This window comes from Jaculus jaculus, chromosome 22, assembly GCF_020740685.1.
Source record: "Jaculus jaculus isolate mJacJac1 chromosome 22, mJacJac1.mat.Y.cur, whole genome shotgun sequence".
NCBI lineage: Eukaryota > Metazoa > Chordata > Mammalia > Rodentia > Dipodidae > Jaculus > Jaculus jaculus.
Window position 1 is genome coordinate 4,777,495 of NC_059123.1, and position 25,611 is coordinate 4,803,105.

Consider the following 25,611-nt stretch of genomic DNA (forward strand, 5'->3'; position numbering starts at 1 on the left):
CGCCCAGCTTAATTTCAAGAATTTTTAAAAGATACATTGCTTGTTAGAATAACCTGTAACACCAATGAGGAGGGCCCCCAGTGGAATAGGGGAAGGGGATATGCAAGCCAATGGGAATCTGACCAATTTACATATTGCCAGTAATCATGTGGCTCAGCAAATTTTGAAAGGATATGATACACAAAATGCAAAAAGGAGATATAGGGCTGTAGACATGGGTTAGTGGTTAAGGCACTTTCCTATGAAGCCTAAGAACCCATATTCGACTCTCCAGATCCCACATAAGCCGGATGCACAAGGTGATGCAGGCACACAAGGTCACACATATGCAGCTGGAATTTGATTGCAATGGCTGGAGGCCTGTGCTTCCAATTTTCTTTCTGTCTCATTAAAAAAAAATTTTTTTAAAGGAGCTATAATAGCAAATGTATTACATAAAATGGATATTATATATAGATGTATATTATAACATGTTGTATAAAACATACATTAAAATTCTCAATAAAAATGGCAAAAAATTCAAGATGAGACAAAAAAAAAACAAAAACCCATAAACTAGGCACTTCCTTCCAGGTAGTTGTGAGGACTTTTAAAGAGGTAGTTGCTACAAAGAATTAACCATAGCATAAAGGCTCATGAATTATTGTATAGGACTTATAACAAAACCCAAATAGTGTTTCTTGACTCTATTCACACCATGATTCCTTGTCCTGAACTTCTCTTTTCATCCCCTTTGTAAACTTGTGTTTCTTTCTCTAAGGGAAAACTTCCTATGTGAGGAATATAGTCAGCGATGAGATCGTTTAGAGAACAAATGGCCCAGGCTCATGGAAATGGGCAGCACTGACCTTTGTGTGTGGTTTCCTTAAACTTGAGGAGGAAGTGAGGCTTTCACGGGGAAGTGTGTGTGTCCTGGATTGGAGGGGCGATTCCACCTGCCCTTTCGTCCCTCCTGACAGGGTCACGGGCATGTACGCCTTGAACAGGAGTCTCCAGGCAAACCACATGTTCAGTTCTGAGCCAAAGACATTAGAGCCCAGCCCTGCCAGGAAAGGGAAGGTCCTGATAAAGTAGAAACAAGGGCCAAGCTCAACATGGTTTAGTTTAATCCGCACACACACACACAAAAAAAGCAATCAAATCTTCCTAAATATAAAAGGAAGTCCACTTCCATCCACAGAAATGAGAGAAGACGATGACATTTGAATCACAAAGGACAGAGTTCTGCCCTCATATAATACATTGAGTATGCCTCTTTGCAGTGTACTTGCTGTTACACGTCTCCTCTTTGCATTTTGGGTACCACATCCCTCCAGAATTTGCTAAACCCGTCAGGTTGTGAGAATAATCTTGTAAAATCTAATGCAGTGGGGCTGGGGAGAAGGCTTCGGCGATAAAGCGCATTCAGGGCATGAACTTGGACCCCCAACCCCCATGGAAACACTGTTCCGCCTGTAACCGCAGCACTGGGGAGGTGGAGGCCAGGGATGTCTAGGGTGAGCTAGCCTAGCTGAGCTGGGGAGGTCTGTGTGCAAGTAAGAGACCCTCCCTCCGCACAGACAATGGAGAGCAATGAAGGAAGACGCCCCACGTATCTCATCCACGCACGTATGAACACTCACATGCATGTATGACCGCACGCAGGTGGGCCACAAGCAGCATCAAAGCTCAAGTAGAAAATCAACAATGGTTCATTCCTGGATTTCAGGACATGTACACGGACAAAGCCAGAAAGCTGCTGACTACTATAGGTTAAAGTCAAAAGTCAATTATTTATTTACTTTTGTTTTTTAAAATATGTTGCCATTGTATTGACAGTTTTCATACACACAGACCATCTACCAGAATAATAACCCCCTTCCCCTTTCCCTCTTTCAGATCCCCCCCCCACTGAATCCTTTCTGCTTTCCAACTAGTCTCTCTTCAATTTTGATGTCATCATTTTAATCCCCTCCTATTAGGGAGAGCTTATGTAGAACAAAATCAGTAAGAAAAAAATTATTTTTTTCCAGAGAAAAACCCAAGACCAGGTTTATTTCATACAATGTTATTCACACATTTTCATTTTCTAACTTATACATAATATACAAAGTGAAGATAACATTTCATATGAACCAATAAGAGCCGGGACTTAGACCAACTGGCCCAGGAACAGTCCCTATCAAAAGGAGATGCTCCAGGGCAAAACTCAAGTACTTCTGTTCAATCAAATCTCTTTATTCTGAAATGTTAAGACTACCAAAATTTCATATCAATATACTAAGAGGTGGAGTTGGGGTGGGCACCAAAAATGGTAGACCATAAAACTTTCACAAGAACAGGTATTTTTTTTCCCCCCTAGAATATGCCTAAAAGAATTGGGGCTGGGGCTGTCAACACTTGGAAAATACATGAACATCAGGACCACTAGAGGATTTTAGTTTCCAAGTACCATTTTTCAGGACCTGCCATTTCTTAAAAATTTCAGTGACAACCCTCTGGGCCAACAGAGGGTAGTCACGATGAAGGACTATATTTTTGCAGGGAGTCATTTTGGTAAGAAATTTTGATGACTTGTTTCATGTCAAGCATATCCATTGACAAACTTCAAGGCCCAGTATCCTGTGTATGATTTATCTCCAGGTATTATAAACATAATAAATATAAACATAATACCTGTCCGTAAGTTTATGAAGACACACACACAAACACACACACCCCTCTCAACAATTCTGGAGAGCTAACATAAGGTCAGTCAGAATCACTCTTAATTTTGAGGGATTTTTGTTGTTTTTGTTCTGGGTACTCTGTGATTTTTCAATAGATCCAGGTATATTTAACTATAAATGCTGAAATCACAGCACATGTAACACAGGAGTCTTGAATCAATTGAGCGGATGAACTCGAGAGAGAAGGCAGCCCTCCCGACGTGTACCATCCCAGCACTCAGGAAGTGTGACAGGGCATCCCCAGGGCAAGCTCGATAGCTACCCTAGCAGAATCACTGAGTTCTGTGTTCAGGAGAGACCCTGCCTCCGTCCATGAATTGGAGACCAATAGAGAACTGCCCCTGATGTCAGCCCCTATCCTCCACACGCATGCGTGAGTACACTCACACGTGCCCACATGCATACACACTCACACGCACCATACATACTCAAACATATTCTAAAAAATGAGTAACGGGGGTGGGGGGTGACTGGAGAGATTTGCTTAGCGGTTAAGGCACTTGCCTGCAAAGCCAAAGGATCCTGGTTCGATTCTCCAGGACCCACGTAAACCAGATGCTTAAGGTAGCGCATGCATCTGGAGTTCGTTTGCAGTGGCTGGAGGCCCTGGCATACCCATTCTCTCTCTTTCTCTTTTTCTCTCTCCCTCTTTCTGTCTCTCAAAATAAAATAAATAAATAATAAAATATTTTTAGAAATGAGTTATGGGGTCTGGGGAGATGATTCTGAGTTTAAAAGTGCATGGTTGCCAGGCATGGTGGCGCACGCCTTTAATTCCACCCCTCAGGAGGCAGAGGTAGGAGGATTGCCGTGAGTTCGAGGCCACCCTGAGACTACATAGTGAATACCAGATCAGCCTGAGCTAGAGTGAGACCCTACCTTGAAAAACCAAATAAATAAATAAATAAAGTAAAAGTACATGCTTGCAAAGCCTCTTAGTCTGAGTTCAATTCCTCAGCCACCTACATAAAGCCAGAGGGCATTAGTTTGGAAGAGACCCTGGTGTGTACACACACACACACACACACACACATACACACAAATAAACATTTTTTAAAAAATGACTAATGAAAACCATTATGTGGCCCAGGAAATCTGTATTGATCTTATCTGCAATGTCAACACAGTCCCCTCCTTTCCCTGTCCCTGGTGGTAGAACTCAGGAAATTAACATAAATATCTTCTTGAATATTCGTAAGGCATTCAAAACCAACACAGGGCTGCCTTGGGCATTGATGAAGCAGATAAGCAGGTTTCCCAGATGCACACTTGGAAATTTTTCAAACTCTAGGGACTCACTTAATGCCAAAAGGAAGAAATTTGATTTTATAGCTTCCTGTGGCCACCATGCCCCTCCAATTCTTGCTTACTGAAGGAAAAGAAAAGGAGAAGAAAGGAAGAGAGGGAGGGAGGGGGAAGGAAGGGAAGGAGGACCAGCAAAACCAGCTTGTTCAATTTGGAAAGGTCTCTGGGCCTCTCATTCTGTTTTTGTTTGTTACCATGTTTTGTTTTGCATTTTTTTTCTTTTCATATTTATTTTTCCTTTTGTGAACACAGAAATTTTGCTTCTCTTTCTATTCATATTAAGAGTTAAGACAGGGCAGTTAAGGCGCTTGCCTGAAAAGCCCAAGGACCCATGCCTGACTCTCCAGATCCCAAGTAAGTCAGACTCACAAAAGTGAGGCAAGCACAAGGTCATACATGCCCACTAAGTGGCACAAGTGTCTGGAGTTCGATTGTAGTGGCTGAGGCTCTGGCACACCAATATTCTCTCCCTCTCTCCCTCTCTCTCTCTCTCTCTCTCTTTCCCTTCCTCCCTCCCTCCCTCAAAAGAAAAACAGTTAAGACAATTACTTTTCCCGGGTGATCTGATTTTCCCTGTGGAAGACTGAATGGTGCATACCACATTCACTCCATATTCATGTTGAATTGGGAAAGAAATAATAAAGGCTGTAACAAACTGACATCAAGAAAGAACAAGTGGGCTGAAGGGCTGGCTTAGCAGTTAAGGCGTTTGCCTGCAAAGCCAAAGGATCCCAGTTCAATTCTCCAGGACCCACGTAAGCCAGATGCACAAGGGGCCACATGCATCTGGAGTTCATTTGCAGTGGCTGGAGGCCCTGGCATGCCCATTCTCTTTCTCTCTCTCAAATAAATAAATAAAATATATTTTAAAAGAAAATAGAAAGAACAAGAGTCTGGAAGGATGTCATGATTTGGCTGCTGGGATAGTAGCCTGACTGTGGCCACCTGGGTTGTATTGGCAGCCAAGGTTGACTGTTTTTCCTCTGGGTGCCAAGTGATGTGAGCCTCCGATTGTGTGTGTGTGTGTGTGTGTGTGTGTGTGTGTGTGTGTGTCACTGCAGACCAACTTTTGAATTCTGCTTTCATTCCTTTGTTTGGCTTAGTGTTTTCTCTTCATCCCTCTGCATTAAACAATTCCAGGTCTTTGGCATTTGGTGTTTCCATTTGCAAAAAAAAAGTGTAACTCTATCTACAGGCTGTCTCTCCACAGCTTTGTCTTGCTGTGTGGTGAAAGGATAAAGTGAAATCCATGTCAAGAAGCCAAAAAGAAAAAAAAAAAGAAAAGGAAAGGAAAAAAAAACCTTGAATCAACAATGTTAAAGTGAAAATATCTTTGTGGTGAGATTGTACACACACACAGACACACAGACACAACTATTTGTAGAACAACGCAAGGCCCTTTTGTACAGTCACAACTCTACAATAGATGGAGCCATAGACAGGCGTGAGGCTACCTTATAATTTGAGGCCTTCATGCATCCTCCCCATTACTCCAATGGTTTTAAGAAGTATATACCCAAGGGCTGTGCAGAGGCAACAGACTGTGTATGCTCCACTGCAATGAGCTACTTACAAGTCTGTTTGACAGAAAATTACAGTTTTCATTATAGCCCCCCCATCTCTAGGCACATCAGTGGAGAAGTGGAATTCTGGCAGAGCGTCATTTGACATGAGAACCAAACAGGTCTCATCTGGGAATGTTAGCTCCATGTTCACGTGGGTCCTGGGGAATCGAACCTGGGTCCTTTGGCTTTGTAGACAAGCGCTTTAACTACTAAGCCATCGCTCCACCCCTGTTCTATTTTCTTAATTGATTTCCTTGAGTTGTACAATTGTAGAGAAGTGGAAACTAGGTGAAACCACTGGTCACTTTGTAAATCATTAAGCTTGTTAAATTTCACAGTAAAGAAAGGAGAAATAAGGGAGCTGAGATGAACTTTTACTCTTTATTTTTTATCAACTTTTTATTTCTGTGACATACTTTTTATTTAATTTTTTTCATTTATATTTATTTAGTTGAAAGCAACAGAGAGAGAAAGAGGCAGAGAGAGAGAGTGAGAGAGAGAGAGAGAGAGAGAAAATGGGTGAACCAGAGCCTCCAGCCACTTCAAACGAACTCCAGATGCATGTACCCCCTTGTGCATCTGTCGTGAGTGAGTCCTGGGGAATTGAGCCTTGAACGGGGGTCCTTAGGCTTCACAGGCAAGCACTTAACCGCTAAACCATCTCTCCAGCCCTGTAACACACTTGTATTTGAAGGGAAGTAATTGGAATTTAGTGACTTCACTATGAAATATCTTAATAAATATTTTGTGCAAAAGAGCTTTATAAATTAAAATTGTAATCCAATGCCTCCAAAAGGTTTCTAATTCCTTACAAAACAAATGTTTGAGCCGTGATAACAACCCAGAAGTTAGCTGGAAAGTGTCTAGCTTGTAAAATTAAAAGATAAGAGCCGGGCGTGGTGGTGCACGCCTTTAATCCCAGCACTCGGGAGGCAGAGGTAGGAGGATCGCCATGAGTTCAAGGCCACCCTGAGACTACAGAGTTAATTCCAGGTCAGCCTGGACCAGAGTGAGACCCTACCTCGAAAAACCAAAAAAAAAAAAAAAAAAAAAAAAAAAAGATAAGATAATTAAAATCTTTTAAATGCATAAAAAATATTTTGTGATGAGACAACTTTGTTGTAGACCTCAAGTCACAGACATAGTAACTTTCAAACTATTTTGCCTGTTTGAGCTGAGGAGACTAACATTTTGGTACTAGGTTCATCTCCTGAAGTATTTGGTATAAAATGCGCTTCAAAAATCAAGGTCTTGGGCTGGAGAGATGGCTTAGCGGTTAAGCGCTTGCCTGTGAAGCCTAAGGACCCCGGTTCAAGGCTCGGTTCCCCAGGACCCACGTTAGCCAGATGCACAAGGGGGCGCACACGTCTGGAGTTCGTTTGCAGAGGCTGGAAGCCCTGGCGCGCCCATTCTCTCTCTCTTCCTCTATCTGTCTTTCTCTCTGTGCCTGTCGCTCTCAAATAAATAAATAAATAATTTTTAAAAAATATTAAAAAAAAAAAAATCAAGGTCTTGCCGGGTGTGGTGGCACATGCCTTTAATCCCAGCACTCGGGAGGCAGAGGTAGGAAGATTACTGTGAGTCTGAGGCCACCCTGAGACTCCATAGTGAATTCCAGGTCAACCTGGGTGAGAGTGAGACTCTGCCTCGAAAAACCAAAAAAATAAAAGCAAAGTCTTCCTTGTGCTGCAATCTCTGTAACATTCATTATGTCTGTAGCCTCCTGCTTGCATATGACTCTGGATATATGTTATTTGCTGGACTTATAATAACATCAAGTGATTAGACTGAAAACTTTGCAAGTCATTCTAAAAACATTAGCCACAAAGGCCTAGAGGGTATATACTGAGGACAACTTATTGATCTCCATTTATTACATTCATCTTTTTCCTCTTTTTTGATGTGCCTTTTTGCCATGATAAGACTATCCCTGTGTAACCAGAAAGCCCACTTTTTAATTCAACAAAAAGAATTTTCATCTAGTTAAATCTGTAGTTTAATTCAGTGCAGTGTATAAATCCAGAAGTTGAAAATAGAATATGGGGGTTTCTTCAGTAAACTAAATTTATGAAAAAAGAATAATGTTTTGTTTCCTTTATTCTATTAATATTAGGACCAGTGCCTAATCTTTTACTTATTTAGACTATTGTCTAAATAATAGTGACTATTTTGTTTCAGATACTTGGGCATGGTCTTATTCTAGTCTTCACATGATGTGCTTTTTGGAAAGAATAAATACGGACAGTATTTTATGAATCCCATCTTTGATAGTAAAGGTAATAATAATTTGGAACTGAATTACAGAATTTGTGACTCATTCAAGAGTGCTATTCAGTTTTTTAAAAGCAAAGAATCACTAACTCTTACACCTGGCAAAATTTTGTGAGGAACAATCATATCACAGTTCTAAGAATATACATAGGAAATAAAATTTAGTGTTGGATTTCCTCTTTTATCAGATATGTATCTTTGAAGCAACTTTCCATGTTCAGCTCTCTTCTTCCATTTTTCTTTCAAATTATGAACTTTACTGCATGAACAAATCCCATTATTCCCAAAGAAATCACTTAGCAGGGAGCAGTGAGTAGAAATTACTAAATCAGTTTGGGATGGAGAGATGGATAAGCAGTTAAGAGCACTTCCTGTGCAAGCATGAGGGCCTGAGAGGGCTGTAGACCCCGGAGTTCAATTTCCCAGAATCCATGTAAATAGCTGAGCATAGTCACACATGTCTGTATCTCTAGTCCCATGGGGAGCAGAAGCCAGAGAATCGTCAGGGGCGGTGAAAATGATAAGCCATGGAATCAGTGATGATATTCTTTCTCAAGGTTCTCCTCTGTTCTCCATGAACACACAGGGCATTGCATCTACACACACAAACACACACACAGAATTACCTCAGTGCAAACTTACCATACATTGCTCCCGGAAATTTCTCAGGAACCAAGTGACTAAATGACTTAGATCTTTAAACTCAGCCAGGCACATCTTGCTGGAAGTATCCTCTGGCACTAATTTTCTTTCTGCAGCCTGTCACTGAAACTCCCTGCGAATCTTTTTTCAGAAAAGATGCTAAATAACTGCATCTGTATTGCATAATGTTGATGGTATGAATTTTACACAGAGGGCTGAAAAGAAAAAAAAAAGATCATACTGCTGTGAGTGTTTTAGAAGTACATTGGGAACACGATGGTATTTACAAGCCATAAAATAAAATACCAAACTGGATGGACTTTTCTTCCATTGCTTCAAATAAAGGGGGGGGAAAGGGAATTACTGACTGAGATGTAATGATTTGTTAACAATAGTTGCATCAGAAGAAGCTACCAAAGACATATTTGTTATCTCTGTGGACTGTATCGCCTCCACAGACTAATTTTACAAGATTTCTTCTCTCTTAACTCATTGTAACAATAATGGGAAAACTGTTGAGTCATATGCTGTGTTTGTTTTGATCTCTGATTATTTATATTACACACACATTTTAAGGTTGTTTCAAACATCTAAAAATCATCCCAAGGGGGGAAGAAAACGATATCACTGTACATGGGGATGACGGGAGATCTGATTGTTACTATGTTCCTTGAAAAACTTCCTGTAAAATAGATATTATTTCTATTTCCCAAGGAAACAGAGACTTATAAGTGTTTAAACTACATATCTGAGCTAGCGACTGAGGCTAGTAGCCTGGTTTCAAGGCTGGGATCATTGTTTGCTCTGTAGTAGTTTGGCCTGTGGAACTGTGTTTCATAGAGGCAGCAATGCAGACCGATGAGCTGGCTGGAGATAACTTATTGATTTTTAGTATACTAAATATGTTAATTATTGTTATAGTCTCATTGCATGGTGGTTAGATGTTTTGAAAGTGATCAGAACTATCTCTAGGTATCCATTTAAATATATCCATTTATGAAAATCTTCTGGCTTCCTGGACAAATAACACACCAGCATGAGGTGTTTTTAGAGCTTCTTTTCCAAGCGAAGAAACAGACCAGTCCCCTAAGAAGGTTGGAAATGGGATTAGAAGAGGCTTTTAAGAAATGAGCAGATATCCTTTCCTCTCTTATTTAAGTCTAAGCCCGGCCTTGAGGATTTGTTTGTTTGTTTCTCAAAAGAGTTTATTATTGAGTCATGGAAAATTCAGACCCTCTAAGACATGCGCATACTTCTAAGTTGTTACCACGTGTTGCCCTTATTCTTGTTTATACCAGCTGCAGATCTTACACGCAGACTCGAACACAGACAGTGGGCAGAATGTTGCACGCAGAGCCCAAGACAGTTAATCAGAGGCACATTCTGCCCAGGCTTTGTTGTAGTACACAGGGGCCCTGCGACAGGCTTAATATGAGTACACACAAATACACTCTACGAGCTCAGGCCTCAGAATACTTCTTATCTGGGCTGCGAAGATAGCCCAGTGGCTAAAAGCGCTTGCACGCAAAGCTGGATGTCCTGGGTTCCATTCCCATGACACACCCATAAGCTGGATACAAAGCAGTGGCACAAATGTCGTGTTTGTTTACAGAGGCAGGCCCTAGTGCACCCGTACAAACTCCTTCCTCCAAAATGTAACAGGACACTCATGGAAGGGTGTGTCTTCACTTGGTGATCACTCCTCTGGGTTGATTGACGTATTTGATTTCGCAACACGGGGACCTTTCCATCTTCTGACTTCGCGTTGGTCATTTTTCCAGGACTATCTGGGAGCGTGCATCGTCCTCACAGCATCTATTGCCTCCATTAGTGGGTCTTCCAACTCCGGCCTGGTGGGCTTGGGGCTCCTGTACGCCCTTACGGTAGGTATGGATGAGGAGATCTTCCCTGCGGCCACGTTGGGAAGCTTCTTGAACTTATCACCTCTTCTTCATGGACAGTAGAAGAGGAGTTAGAAAGATGACATCTTGCAAATAATAGTAGATTGGAGCCCAAAGCTAACATGTTAGGACGGTTTAAATTCATTTCTCATATTGCAAGCCTATTTTTGGTTGTTGTTTTTTTTTTTTTGTTTGTTTTTTGGTTTTTTTTGAGATAGGGTCTCACTCTGGTCCAGGCTGACCTGGAATTAACTCTGTAGTCTCACGGTGGCCTTGAACTCACGGCGATCCTCCTACCTCTGCCTCCCGAGTGCTGGGATTAAAGGCGTGCGCCACCACGCCCGGCTGCAAGCCTATTTTTGGTTTCATCCATCCAGTGTTAAATAATAATGCTCCTTACAGAGCTGAATGAATTAAAAACAAGCACCCCAAAAAAGCTGTCATTTCAAGTGTCATTTATCACAACAACCTGATTTTCTTTTCTTTCTGTCATTTTTTTCAGAACTTTGGTCATCTTGGTAGTGCATAACTCACACTGCATGGTCAGAATGTCCTAAATGTTTGATACCCCTGCCTCGGAATTGTTTCCAACCCAGTTGGGGTTATTAAAATGAGTATAAATGAAAATGAGATTAACACAAACAATTCACCTTTGCACCAGAATATCAGAGCACAAATCCCATGGAAAAGGGACATGGGAGGGCCCTTGAAGAAGAACAGGTGCCCGCTTATAGATCTTACGCCACCTCCCTGGTCTCTGGGAACCTGTCATACTTCTAAACTGTACCATGGATCAGCTTTGTCTGGGTCACCCTGCCCCAGCTAATCAATGGTCATGACAATTTCTTACTTTAACTGTGTTCATTTTTGTCACCTGATGCAGATAACCAATTACTTGAATTGGGTTGTGAGGAACTTGGCTGACCTGGAGGTCCAGATGGGCGCAGTGAAGAAAGTGAACAGTTTCTTGAGTATGGAGTCTGAGAACTATGAAGGCACCATGGGTATTGTTGTGAATACTATTTAGCATCACTTAGATTATGAAGTTTAAATAAATATTACTTGTGTGTCAGACACACTGTATTTACCTTTGGTTCTACTTTAATCCTTCCATCTGGGTTTTCCTTGCTTTGCTTTTCCTTCCTTCCTTCCTTCCTTTCTTCCTCACCCTTTCCATCCATCCCTCCCTCCCTCCCTCCTTCATTACCTGCCTTCCTTTTGCTTCCTTTTCTCCTTCCTTCCTTCTTTCCTTCCTTCCTTTCTTTCTCTTTTCATCTGTCCCTCCATCCTTCATTTCCTGCCTTCCTTCTCTCCTTCCTTCCTTCTTTCCTTCCTTCCTTCCCCCTCATCTTTATTTTGCATGATACTGACATCTAAAAATACATGAGTATGTAGGCCTGAAAACTCTTAACCACAGTAGACATTAATAGTAATTAAAGAGAATTATACAGGTATTGGAGTCTTATTACAATGTATTCTCTTTCTGAAGACCTTACTGACTTAGATGTCAAGAAACTTGGTTATTAAAGTACTAAAGATTCTTCATTATATTAGAACAAGAGTGGTAGGAAATTCAGTGAAAAATATGGAATAATCTTTATTAAATGCAAGTCTTAAACTTAAAACACATTTATTTGCCTAAAACCTATGACAGATTTCTGGCTGTTCAAAGACAGAGTCCAAGTTTTTGTTGTTTTTTTTTTTTAATCTAAGACCAGCAGACACTGGATTTTAGCAAACCATTCCCACCTGCCAAGGCTCATTTCTTATTATCCACCCACATGAATTTTTAATTGGACATATTAATATGTTGAATTTTCCTTTCACATTTGTTCTTCTCTTAAACATATTTAAAACCAGTGTGTCCTTTCTGATTCTTTTTTTTTTTTTTTTTTTTTTTTTTTTGGTTTTTCGAGGTAGGGTCTCACTCTAGCCCAGACTGACCATGGCCTCAAACTCACGGCGATCCTCCTACCTCTGCCTCCCAAGTGCTGGGATTAAAGGCGTGCGCCACCACGCCAGGCTCATTTCTTATTCTGTAATATTACCTGCCTCTTCTGGAGGCCCCCTGGATAACTCAGGTCCTCACCATCCGTGCTTTTAGAGTGCCTTGAGCTACCTCCACTGTGGGGATCTCTACATAGAATGGAAGGGCTCACTGGGTTGTCCACCTCCAAAGGACACGGCAAGCCACATCTTTATCTCCATATACCCAATATTCTCACATCTTACGCACTCAAATGTTTGAGGGTTAACCAAGTGAACTAAGGAATCAGTCCACAGAGAACTACCTCAGCTTGCTGTGGATAGGACTGAGTGTTGGAGTGCTGAAGAGACATAGCTTGGATGTCCAAAGATACCCACTTTTTTTCACTTTTTATCGATACCCTCTATACATATGCACAATATACCTTGATCATCATCCCTTCCCACTATTTTCCTGTGTCCCCATTCCCGTAGCCTCCATTCACTGCACCCGTTCTCCTTTCTATCTAGCCCCTCTTCTATGTTGATGTCATCATTATTATTATTATTATTTTTGCCCTAATACTATGTAGGTCTTGTGTATGTAGTGTCAGCCACTGAGAGGTCCTAAGTGCAGTGGTGACTTTGTGTCTGGAAGACAACAGCATCCCAACACACTCCTTCCCATGCTTTGGCTTTTACATTCTTTCTTTCACTTTTCCTGAAATGGTCCCTGAGCCTTGGAGGGAAAGGTAGAGATCTCGCTCAGTGATGAACACTCCACTGTCACTTCCTCTTAGCACTTTGATAGGTTTTGAGTCTTCTCAGTGGTCACTGCCATCTGAAAAGAGAAGCTTCTCTAACAAAAAGCAAGAGTAGCATTCATATGTGGGCATAAAAACAAGTACTTATAGGGCAGTTTGGTGGGCACACTGTATCCATTTAACCCAACAACAATAGTAGCTTCCCCACTGGGTTTATGACATCACCATCCACAAACTTTTCACTGGGATTTTAGGGCCAGGCATGGATTTTTCTCTTGTGTAGCAGACCCTGAGTCCAATCAGAGAGCAGTTGGTTGTCACCATAACAGACATGCCAGCATTAAACCAGTTGACACATTTCTGCCTGGCTGGCCAGCCATGTAACTTGCAGGGTCCATGACACTCAAGTTATTTGGCATATAATTAAAGTTGTAAAAACAAACTAATGCAATATCATCTGATATTACTTTACATATATCACGGAGAATTAAATATGCAAATTTATGCGTGCATATTCTATTTCTTCGTCTATTTCTAAGCGTCTTCCATCTACTAACTCTTCTACCGTCTCCCCAGATCCTTCCCAAGTTCCCGAACAGTGGCCACAGGAAGGAGAAATCAAGATTCATGATCTGTGTGTCAGATATGAAAACAACCTGAAACCTGTTCTCAAGCATGTCAAGGCTTACATCAAGCCTGGGCAAAAGGTATGGGATTTGCTGGCATTTGACCCATCTTTCCTAACAAAAGCTCTGTAGGAGCCCACTGTGACCTCTTCAGCTCTGAGGACATCCAAGCCAAGTACGCCTATTTCCTTTAGGCTCGGGAGACATTTTGTCCGTGCAACTGGCAAAGTTACCTGCTTGAAAGAAGAGGAGAGGTAGAGTCAGAGAATGGTACAAGTTCTGTGGGTGTGTGTTGCCATTCACTGGTCTCCCATGAAAATTAGAAGTCAAGAGCTGAGGAAATGGATTAGTGGTGAAGGCACTTGCCTGCGAAGCCTAAGGACCCCAGTTTGATTCCCCAGGACCCACATAAGCCAGGTGCACAAGGGGCACATGCGTCTGGAGTTTGTTTGCAGTGGCTAGAGGCCCTGGAATGCCCATTCTCTCTTTCTCTCTCTCTCTCTCTCTCTCTATTTGCCTCTTCCTCTTTTTCTCTTTCTCAACTAAATAAATAAAATATTTTTGAAAAATTAGAAGTAAACAGTAAGTGTATGTTCACAGTTCTTCAGGCTCTGGCTCAGGGCCTTTGCCGATAGTCCATTGGTAACATTGGCCTTCTTTCTAGCTCTACCCTCAAGAGGGCTCCTTCTAGCAATTGTAACAAGAATAAGCATGTGGGGAAAAAACCGGTCTCATTTAATTTTCCTTATAATCCTATCACTTATAAAACAAGGTAGTTAATTATATATCCACCAATGCACTAAATGCAAAAACTTAAGTCCTGAATGAAAACCTACACAATGACATGTAAATAAAAAGTTAGAATTCAGGGCTGAGCAGTGGCTAAAACACTTGCCTAATGGAACTGGGTTTGACTTCCCCAGGACCCACGTAAAGCCAGATGCACAAAGTGACACACACACATTTGGAGTTCATTTGCAGTGACTGGACGCCCTGGCATGCCCATTCTCCCCCCCCCCCCCCCCGCTCTCTCTCGAATTTAGTCTTTGCAGATTTGCTGAGGACTTGTCATTTCATTTTAATAATAATGATAACAATTTAATAATAATGTAACTGTTGCACTTTCGTCATGATTCCTCGTGTAAGCTGAAAACACTGATCCATTTCATGCCCTTTGTCTGGGTACTGGTCTCTTTGAGTGATAGTTGCTTTATTTTTTTTACTTATTTATTTTTTTAGGTGGGCATCTGTGGCCGCACTGGCAGTGGAAAGTCATCCTTATCTCTGGCTTTCTTCAGAATGGTTGACATATTTGATGGTAAGTTGTGAACTGAATTTTTTTCATCAGCTGTAGATGTTTTTCCTTTCAAAAAAAGAAAAGCATAAATTTATGCATCTGCAGTTAAACCAGAGAAATCATTTGATTGTTGTTTTAAAAATAAATAGGTCACATTATGTCACCTATCAAGTGTCTGATAAGTAGGCTAGTACACGGTCCTTATTTGTTGCAAGGGGCCCAGCTGTTTACTCAGTCCTCAGCTCCCAGAGGGCTTACCGCTGGGTGTCTGTGTGGACTTGGTCCTGCTTGTAGCGCTTGTGTTTTTATTGCATGTGACAACTCATCTTATTCAGTTTAATCTACACCACAGCCCTGTGACATTTAAAAGGCCAGTCTGGGGCTGGAGAGATGGCTTAGCGGTTAAGCGCTTGCCTGTGAAGCCTGAGGACCCCAGTTCGAGGCTCGATTCCCCAGGACCCATGTTAGCCAGATGCACAAGGGGGCTCACGCATCTGGAGTTCGTTTGCAGCAGCTGGAGGCCCTGGCGTGCCCATTCTCTCGCCCTCTCTCTCTGTCTCTGTCTCTTTCTATCTCTCTCTGTCACTCTCAAATAAATAAACAAAAATATATATATTAAAAGGTCAGTCTGTGAACAACAAGATAGGCACTGGATAGGGAGAGGGTCAGGTCAGGTCAAGGACAAAATAGGCAGCTTCTATGGAGGTACCAGCTTGCTCTGTCTAAGACTGGTCACAGTGGAGATGCCTTAAGCACTTTCAGCATGTCGTCTTACACGCTCCAAGACAATGGACTCATTCTTCTCACTGCAGGACCATGGCTGTGGGTGATTCTGTTTGGTTGGCTGATCCTCAAACACCTAACAGTATGATTTCAGATCCCACGAAAATGATTACTGTCTTGCTCCCTTTTGAGCAGTATGAGGCTATTAATATTTTAATCAAGACTGGTTATTTCTGAAAGACACTGTTTTAAGTCTACCACCCCCTCGCTGGCTTTGCAATCTAAACTGATAAGAGGGATACAGCTTCCGTTGTGTGTCACATTGATCTCACACCGGGCGATCTCAAGGACAATCTTGGGGGTTTTTGTTTTTGCACAAACATTCTGATGAGGATAGGGGTTGAAGGAGGCATGTGAAAAATAAGTAATTCTCTTGAGTCAACACAGTATGGATCACGTTAGTAAAACATTTAAAATTCAAATCAGAGAATTTGCTTTCCCATCAATGTGAATAACAGACAAAAGTCTCTGTCTTTGAGGCACTTAGATGTGGAGGGAAATGATAAAAAAATAAAGACACAGGGCCGGGCGTGGTGGCTCACGCCTTTAATCCCAGCACTCTGGAGGCAGAGGTAGGAGGATTGCTGTGAGTTCGAGGACACCCTGAGACTACAGAGTGAATTCCAGGTTAGCCTGCGCTAGAGCGAGACCCTACCTGAAAAAATAAATAAGTAAATAAGGACATATGTAGAATGTCGATTCTGATACATGCCTTGAAGCAAATGAAGCAGGAAAAGAAGATGAACTAATTCTGCAAGTGAAAGAACCCAAAGAGGGTCAAAGTAATTCTGGCTTATCTGGTCAAATCAACTGAATAATGCCTGAAGCATCCAAGGCATCATCTCTTCCCCATAATGGATGGCTACCCCCACAATGCATGGCCCACAACCCCATGGGTATAACCGGTGTCCCCAACAAGGAAGGTCCCTTCAGGGGAGGGGTCAGGGATGAGGGTGAGAATGGTACCAACCTGTGCTTTTAACATATGGGTATATCCGTAACTAATTAAAAACAGAAAACACAGTGGGTAGGGAGATGGCTCGTGGGTAAAACAGTTGACATATAAGTGTGAGGACATGAGGTTGGAACCCCAGGACTCACATCACATTAGATACAATGGCATACATCTGTAACCCCAAGGCAAGCCTGGGAGTAAAAGGGAGACGCGGGTGGGGGAGTCACACCACGGAGGCTTGCAAACCAGTCCGCCCGGCACACAGTGGCCAGTGAGAGTCCCCGACTCACACAAGGTGGGTGATAAGGACACCCGAGGTTGTCTTCTGGCCTCCATAACCATGTTCCTGCCTTCACAGATGTGAACACACACACACACACACACACACACACACACACACACGATGCACATATGAAGATCCAAAAAAAATACAAAGAAATATGTTAGGGAGGGCAGTGTCACCAAGACCATGCGTTTTGTTAGAAACAGGTAATATCTTTAATACTTAAATGGGAAGCATTAAGTATTCTGAATTTCAATCCAGAACTTGAAAAATCACTTTTCCTCTTCCTTTTCTCTTTCAATTTATCTCTCTCTCTCCCTCTCCTTCCTTTGTGCTTTATTCATTCTTTTTTTAAAAAAGTATTTTCTTTCTTTATTAAAGAGAGAGAGGCAGAGATAAAGAGAGAATGGGCATGCCAGGGCCTCTAGCCATTGCAAGTGAACTCCAGACACATATGCCCCCTGTGCATCTGGTTTATGTGGGTTCTGGGGAATTGAACTGGGGTCCTTAGGCTTCGCAGGCAAACACCTTAACTGCTAAGCCATTTCCCCAGCCCCTATTCATTCTTTCTTGATCCTGGGGATTTTGAATGCAGGAGCTCACAGAAGAAAACCAATCTGTTTCAGTTTTGAAAACAAATTGAAAACTTACTTGCATTTCTACAGGTCTTACGGCGTTTGTTGTTTCTTCACAGGAAAGATTGTCATTGATGGGATTGACATCTCCAAGCTACCCTTGCACACACTGCGCTCCAGACTTTCCATCATCTTGCAAGATCCAATACTATTCAGCGGTTCGATTAGGTGGGTGACATCATCGGCAAAACCCTATCTGCCTAGCCCTTGCCTTTTGAAAAACTCCCAAGAAGGTTTGCCTCTGAGCACTGTTTTCAGAGCAGGCAGGAAGTAACATTATCAAGATGATTAAGGCAAATACACTACCCAGCAACTGGACAGGGAAACCATGTAGTTGGTAAAAAAATAGCTCGTAGAAGAAGCCATGCCTCCATTTTGAAGAGGTCTCTCTTTCAGTTGGACTTTATAAGACTCACTTTCCCTCTGAGCCTGGGAGCACTGGTCCACAGCAGATATTTCTGGTGTGTTCGACCCAACCAGTATCCTGCCCAAGTCTTGAGTGTCAAGCCATGCCTCAGCAAATAGTCTGACTTTGGATACCCTCATTACCTATCTCCCCATCCCTCACAACTTGACTTTCTGCTCCAATTACTTTGATGAAGTTGTTCCAGTGTTCTTTGTTCCTGATGCGTGGCTTCTCACCAACAAACAAACAAATAGAAAAAGAGGACTGGAGAGATGGCTTAGTGGTTAAGGCGCCTGGCTGCGAAGCCGAAGGACCCATGTTTGACCCCCCCCAGATCCCATGTAAGCCAGACACACAAGGTGAGGCATGTGCCAAGTCATGCATGCATATAAGGTGGTGCATGTGTCTGGAGTTCAGTTACGAGGGCTGGAGGCCCTGATGCACCAATTCTCTCTCACACAGAATAAAAGAAAGAAAGAAAAAGGCAAGTGTGTTGGCCTAAAAAAAGAAAGAAAGAATATTCCCACCTTCTAAATTATCTGCATGTATCATCTGATTAAATTCTTTGAACACCGTTCTAGTGTACAAATCATGACCCCATTCTGTGAATGGTTACTTTAAGACTCAAGGTAGTTGTGCCTTGCCCAAGTTCATGCTGATATACGAACGAGTTCTTCCTGAAGCTTACCTGTTTCAAAGCCCACCTAGGCATCTTCCACCAGGTCATCTTGATATGTCTATCAATCCCTATTATCATTCTCTCTTTTTTTTCTCTCTCTCTCTTCCCTATTCTGTCCATTTCATTACAATGTAATTGTAGTTGAAGAATTACTGTTTATCATGGAGCAAAGACTGTATGTAGCATTTTTCATTCTTCACCTGTAAAACTTCTAGATGTATCAAGTTATTGGGCAATATGATGGCCAGTTTATATCATGGGGTGTGTTTGCTACTAGTACCTCTGTCATGATGGTAGCAGCCCAGCTCATCTAGAATTGCATTGTTTGCTTCCATGAATGTGCATGTGTTTAGCATGACCTCTGTGGGAATATTTGACGACATACTATTTATGTCATGCTAAGCATAATATGGTCCCAAGTGATGAAATCGAACATATCACATATGTCAATGCACTTTGGCATATCATCAAGAGCCTCTGTGACAACAGTAAGGTCATGCATTCACTCACGAGTTTCCTCCTCCAGCCTGGCTTCAGCACTCAAACTGTCCCAAGCACTGTTCTTAGAGTTGAATTTACAATAGTAACCAAAAAAAAAAGGGGGAGAGGGTCTCACATTTTAAGGAACAAGTAATAAGCAAGCATCAATTTGCTCATTTTTGTTATTCGCTAATTAACCGGTGTTTCCCCACAGGTTCAATTTAGATCCAGAATGCAAGTGCACAGATGACAGACTCTGGGAAGCGTTAGAAATTGCCCAACTGAAAAATATGGTCAAATCTCTACCGGGAGGCCTAGGTATGATTTCCAAATGGTATACCTACTTACGGCATATGCAAAGAATTCTGCATGTTTCTATCTGCATTGTATACTAGAACTGTACATTCCAGGGCTAAGCCCCATTATTCTTTTTTAAATTAATTTATTTTTTATTAACAACTTCTATGATTGTAATCAATACCCCATGGTAATGCTCTCCCTCAGGCCACTTTCCTCTTTGAAACTCCACTCTCCATCATATCCCCTCCAACTCTCTATCAGTCTCTCTTTTATTTTGATGTCATGATCTTTTACCTCCTGTTATGATGATCTTGTGTAGGTAGTGTCAGGCACTGTGAGGTCATGGATTTCCAGGCCATTTAGTGTATGGAGGAGTACATTGCAAGGATTCCTACCCTTCCTTTGACTCTTACATTCTTTCTGCCACCTCTTCTGCAATGGACCCTGAGCCTTGGAAGGTGTGATAGAGATATTGCAGTGCTGAGCATTCCTGTCACTTCTTCCCAGCATCAAGATGCCTTCTGAGTCATCCCAAGGTCACTGCTATCTGAAAAGAGAAGGTTCTCTACCAAAAGTGAGAGTAGCATTAATATATGGGTATGAAAATTAAGAGAAGTGCTTACTGGGCAGTTTGATGAGCATAGTATACACATTTAGCCAGACAGCAGCAGATTTTACACCCCTAGGTCTCATGACTACCCATGTTTTAAATTTTCAGTATCAGGGATATATTTTTCCCATGGAGTTGGCCTCCAGTCCAATTAGAGGGCATTTGGTTTCCACCATGACAGACATGCCACTATTGTACACATTGGCTCATTTGGCCTGGAAGGCAAAATATAAGGCTTGCAGTGTCCACTGTTGAGTATCTTCACTGGTGATTTCTCTCTTTCCCATTGAACTACATGCAGAATGGCTTCTTCTAGCTTTCTGTCAGCTGGTTTACATGGAGGGGGTTATCAGCTCAGCTCCAGCAGGATTTCTCAGTGACCTTATAGCCCAAGCATGTGGAGTATTTAGCAATAGGGTCTTACCATCTCCTCCTGGTGGGAAACCAAAGGCCTTGGCAATGGCCTGTAATGTTTTGAGGTAAGCCCTGTTACCTTTAAAATAAGCAGATCATCAGGACATTTAAAATTCAATGATTTCCACAGAGTTTAAGTGGAGGAGCTTTGGCGCAAATCTTCCTCCATGTGATGTCCCAGCACATTCCAGTTCACACATGGACTCTTCTGTCTTGCCATTCATGGCTTTAGTCCACTTTAGTCAGAATGTGGTCAGACCTGCTCAGAACTCAGGAAAATGACTGGGATATTCTTTTCAACAAATGAATAGGAAGGTTTCAGAGGTTGTTGGTTGAGAGTCATTTATACCATTTAAGAAAAGGCCATATTGGACTACAGAGATAGCTTAGCAGTTAAGGTGTTTGCCTCCAAAGCCAAAAGGACCCAGGTTCAGTTTCTCAGTACCCACGTAAAACCATATGCATAAGGTATATGGAGTTCATTTGCATTGGCTGAAGGCCTTCTCTCTCTTTCAAATAAATAAAATATAATTACACACACACACACACACACACACACACACACACACACACACACACATATACAGAGGGGGGAGAGAGAGAGAGAAGAGACCATATCTCCCATGCTGGTTGCCTTTTTTAAAGATTTATTTATTGAGAACAGAGTGACATAGAGAGAGAGAGTGAGAATGGACACACCAATGCCTCTAGCCACTGCAAACGAACTCCAGATGCATGTGCCACCATGTGCTTCTGGCTTACATGGAACCTAGAGAATCGAACCTGGGCCCTTGGGCTTTACAGGCATGTACCTTAACCACTAAGCCATCTCTCCAGCCCAGCCTTTTTATGTATTATGTTGTTGTTGCCAGCAGGGCAACATCCTTTTATTTATATAACATGATTTTTGTCTTATTTCAGGACATTATTATTTTAATATTTTTTGAGACAATTCTAACTCTATATAGCTCAGGCCAGCCTGGAGCTAGTGACCATCCCCCTCCCTTATTCACCAGGTGCTGGGACTGCAGGTGTGAACCAATATGTCCAGCTCCCAAGGCGTCATTTTTGTGTCAGCTTGTGATGGTATTAGTGTTGTCATCTGAATTAGGAATGTATCAGGAAGCAATTCGGTTCCTGACAACTAACTGATGACAAAATGAATGAATAACACATTAAAGAAATAACAGAGCTTACATTGTCTTTATTTCATAAAATTAATGTTTACCATTGGCAACTTTTGCTTCCTCACTTAAGCAAGAAAGCAATAAGAAAAAAATAATGTCTTTGTTATTTTCTAACTTTAATACATAACATGTAGTTGCCAAGTTGAGTGTGTTGTTTGGGGATCTTGAGTTTTAAAAAAGTCAATCTACAAAACAAAGCCATGTGTACTTGTTAGTTTATTTGAAAAAGGAAGACTGCTCAAAAGGAACATGGTTTATGGTTTTAATTTAATATTCCAAGCAGAAGCAGACCACAAACAGAAATTAAGACAGCATGTCTTTAAGGGAAGTTTTAATGACTTGACTAGTGTCAGGTTGTGAGAGTAATTTTGTAGCCCTAGATGAACTTTTGCATGATATGTTTATATATATATTTGGGTTTTCGAGGTAGGGTCTCACTCTAGCTCAGGCGGACCTGGAATTCATTATGTAGTCTCAGGGTGGCTTTGAACTCATGGCGATGCTCCTCCCTCTGCCTCCTGAGTGCTGGGATTAAAGGCGTGTGCCACCACGCCTGGCTAAAATTTTTTTGGTTTATTTTTATTTATTTATTTGAGAGCGACAGACAGAGAAAGAGGCAGAGAGCTTCCAGCCACTGCACATGAATTCCAGGTGCATGCACCCCCTTTTGCGTCTGGCTAACTTGGGTCCTGGGGAATTGAGCCACGAACTGGGGTCCTTAGGCTTCACAGACAAGCCCTTAACTGCTAAGCCATCTCCCCAGCCCCCATAATATGTTTTGATGCCTCCTGTGGAGAGCTCTGCAAGCCTCTTTGTGGCAATGATGCATGGTTACACACCTCTTTTCCTTAGCACTTAAGGGCTCAGCTCTTGGCATGAATAGTTGGAAGGGCAGGCGATTCAAACCTCAATCTCTTCAGTGACCAGAGAGCTGCTTGCACCTGCTCTGAGCTGAGGGAACCGAGCGTGGGGCCATGGTCTTATGGATGCAATAAGGAACTGAGTTTTCATGGTGTAACTTACTGAACACTGGTCATGAACCTGGCTCCCGAGTTCTTAATAAAGCTCTGGTCCAAGCCACCTCTGACAGAGCAGCATCACACTCTCCATATCTGTTATGCAAGTCAAACACTGGGGAATAAGCGCGTAGCTCCCAAGCATGAGAAATGACAGAATAGATGCGGCGGGATATAAGGCCTAGCAGTCACCCCCTCCCCCCAGTACTTTACTAAAAACAGTTTGAATTCTAATGAAAAAGGTAGCTTGAAAATGGAATTTACCTTGAATTAAAACAGGCACCTTAGGAAATACCGATGGGATGCTCCCAGAAGGAAACATAAGAAAGGCATATTCGTCTATCTATACAACGATATTATAGTGAGCTGCAGCGCTTTCACGTTAGCAGGATGACAAAATGGGAAAAGAAGTGAAGTTGGGCTGCACCTATTTTATTTCTTTTCTTTAAGCTTTCATTTAAAAGTGCTTTTGTTTAGGCTAGAGAAATTGCTCAGTGGCTAAAGGTACTTGCCTGCAAAGCCTGATGTCTTGGGTTTTCTTCCCAAGGTGTTGCAGTCAGGTTCGCATTGCTGGCAGAAATCACTCAACCAAGAGCAGCCTGTGGGGGGAAAAAGAGGTTTATTTTGGCTTACAGGCTTGAAGGGGAAGCTCCATGATGGCAGGGAAAATGATGGCATGAGCAGAGGGCGGACATCATCCCCTGGCCCACCTAAGGTAGACAATAGGAACAGGAGAATGTGCCAAACACTGGCAAGGGGAAACTACATATAACACCCATAAGCCCGCCCCCAACAATACACTGCCTCCAGGAGGCTTTAATTTCCAATTGCCCTCAGCTAGGGAACTAACATCCAGAACATCTAAGCTTATGGGGGACCCCTGAATCAAACCCCTACACCAGTACACACTTAAAGCCAGATGTTCAAAGTGGCTCATGCGTCTGGAGTTCATTTACAGTGGTAAGAGGCCTTGGTTTAGCCTGTTTCCCTCCCTCCCTCCCTCCTTCACTTTCTTCCTTTCTCCCTCCTTCCTTCTCTCCCCCCATGGTGAGTGTGTGTGTGTGTGTGTGTGTGTGTGTGTGTGTGTGTGTGTGTTTGGGTTTTTCTATCTCAAATAAAAAATAAGTGTTTTTGTCTATTTTCAAAGAGAGAGAGAGAGAGAATGGGCATGCTGGGGCCTCTTGCCAGCTGCATGCACTACTTAGTGAGTGTGACTTCACATGAGCACTAGGGAATCAAACCAGTGCTAGAAAGCTCCGCAACCAAGCATCTTTAACCACTGAATCATTTCCCCAGCAATTTCTTATCGAGCTGTACAACCTATCAGCTAAAAATGACATTGGACAAGCCACTGCCCCTATCTCTCTCTCTCCCTCTCTCTCTCTCTCTCTCTCTCTATCTTAGATAATTATGTTAAATAATCTCTTAGGAGAATTATGTTAAGTGATTAAATAATCACCAAGGTCTTAGACTCTTCCTTACTATTAGGAGGGAAAATTCACCCGTGGGCTGTCGAAAATAAGTTAAGTTTCTTCCTCATTTTGCCTCTCAGAAGGAAAGAAGTCTTTGTGCCAACACAGAGTGATACCCACTTTGGGCACTGTCAGAAAGTAGGACACTTTAAACAACTTTCCTCAGGAAAAGACTAGGAACTGTTTGCCGTGAAACCCTTGTATCTTCTTCTGTTTCAGATGCGGTTGTCACAGAAGGTGGAGAGAATTTTAGCGTTGGACAAAGACAGCTGTTTTGCCTGGCCAGGGCCTTTGTCCGTAAGAGTAGCATTCTCATCATGGACGAAGCCACAGCTTCGATTGACATGGCCACGGTGAGTGCCCACCGGAGCGTTGAGAGCAGACAATTTGGAAATGTGCAGGAGAAGTAAAATGCACTGTTTTTCTGAGCGGGTCTAACTCTTCACAGTTTGATCTAAGTGGCTTCTCAGTGATGTTCATGATCAGCCCGCGATCACGTTGAGAATTGCTATAAGTGAGATACCATGCGGCTTACCACAACACACAAAATATAATGGTCTTACGTTTGTCTTAATATTTTTCATTTTGTCATAATTTTAGACTTGCTTGGGAGAGAGAGAGAATGGGTGCCAATGCCTCTAGCCACTGCAAACAAAGTCCAGGTGTATGCGCCACCAGGTGCATCTGGCTTTACACGGGTACTAGGGAATTGAACCTAGGTCCTTTGGCTTTGCAGGCAAGTGCCCTAGCTGCTAAGCTACCTCTCCAACACCCTGATTGATACACAAAATAGGTATATATGTGGTAGGTGTTACAATGTGAAGTTTTGATCTACGTATACATCATAGAGAAACGTAGTCAACTCAGTTCATATATCCATAAATGTAGCAGCCTACCAAATTTCTTGGTAGCGAGAAAGGTGAACATCTCTCCTATCACTTTTGAAGTGTATGAGACATTATTATTGACCAGTTAAAGTGAACTACAACGGACCAGTAAATAGTAAGTGGTGGTGAGGTTGTCAAGACAGAGAACTTCTTGCTGGTAATTCAAGTTAGTATACCCATTTGGGAGCATGAGTACTGGTTCCTCAAAACCACCATATACACAATCCAGCAATATGATATGGCAATCCTACTCCTTGGGTATACGTATCAAAGGAAAATGAAATCCCTATGCTAACCATGTATGCCCATGTTCATTTCGGCATGATTCAGAATACCCAAGATATGCACATGACCTAAGTGCCTATGAACAGGTGATAAGATAGAGGAAATGGGATATATAGATAATGGAATACCACATAGCCTTTAAACAGGAAGGAACTCTGTCATTTGTGACAATATG

At 42.2% G+C, this 25,611-nt stretch overlaps 1 protein-coding gene across 1 annotated transcript in view; it reads left to right on the forward strand.

Annotated features, from left to right (window-relative positions):
- The window catches only part of Abcc9 (ATP binding cassette subfamily C member 9), a 134,349-nt gene that overhangs the window by 103,049 nt on the left and 5,689 nt on the right, over nt 1-25,611 (forward strand). The window contains exons 33-39 of the mRNA XM_045139497.1: nt 10,273-10,374; nt 11,276-11,396; nt 13,698-13,828; nt 14,987-15,065; nt 17,760-17,868; nt 19,480-19,583; nt 24,484-24,617. Coding sequence (XP_044995432.1) covers nt 10,273-10,374; nt 11,276-11,396; nt 13,698-13,828; nt 14,987-15,065; nt 17,760-17,868; nt 19,480-19,583; nt 24,484-24,617 — 780 coding nt within the window. The remainder of the gene's footprint in view (nt 1-10,272; nt 10,375-11,275; nt 11,397-13,697; nt 13,829-14,986; nt 15,066-17,759; nt 17,869-19,479; nt 19,584-24,483; nt 24,618-25,611) is intronic.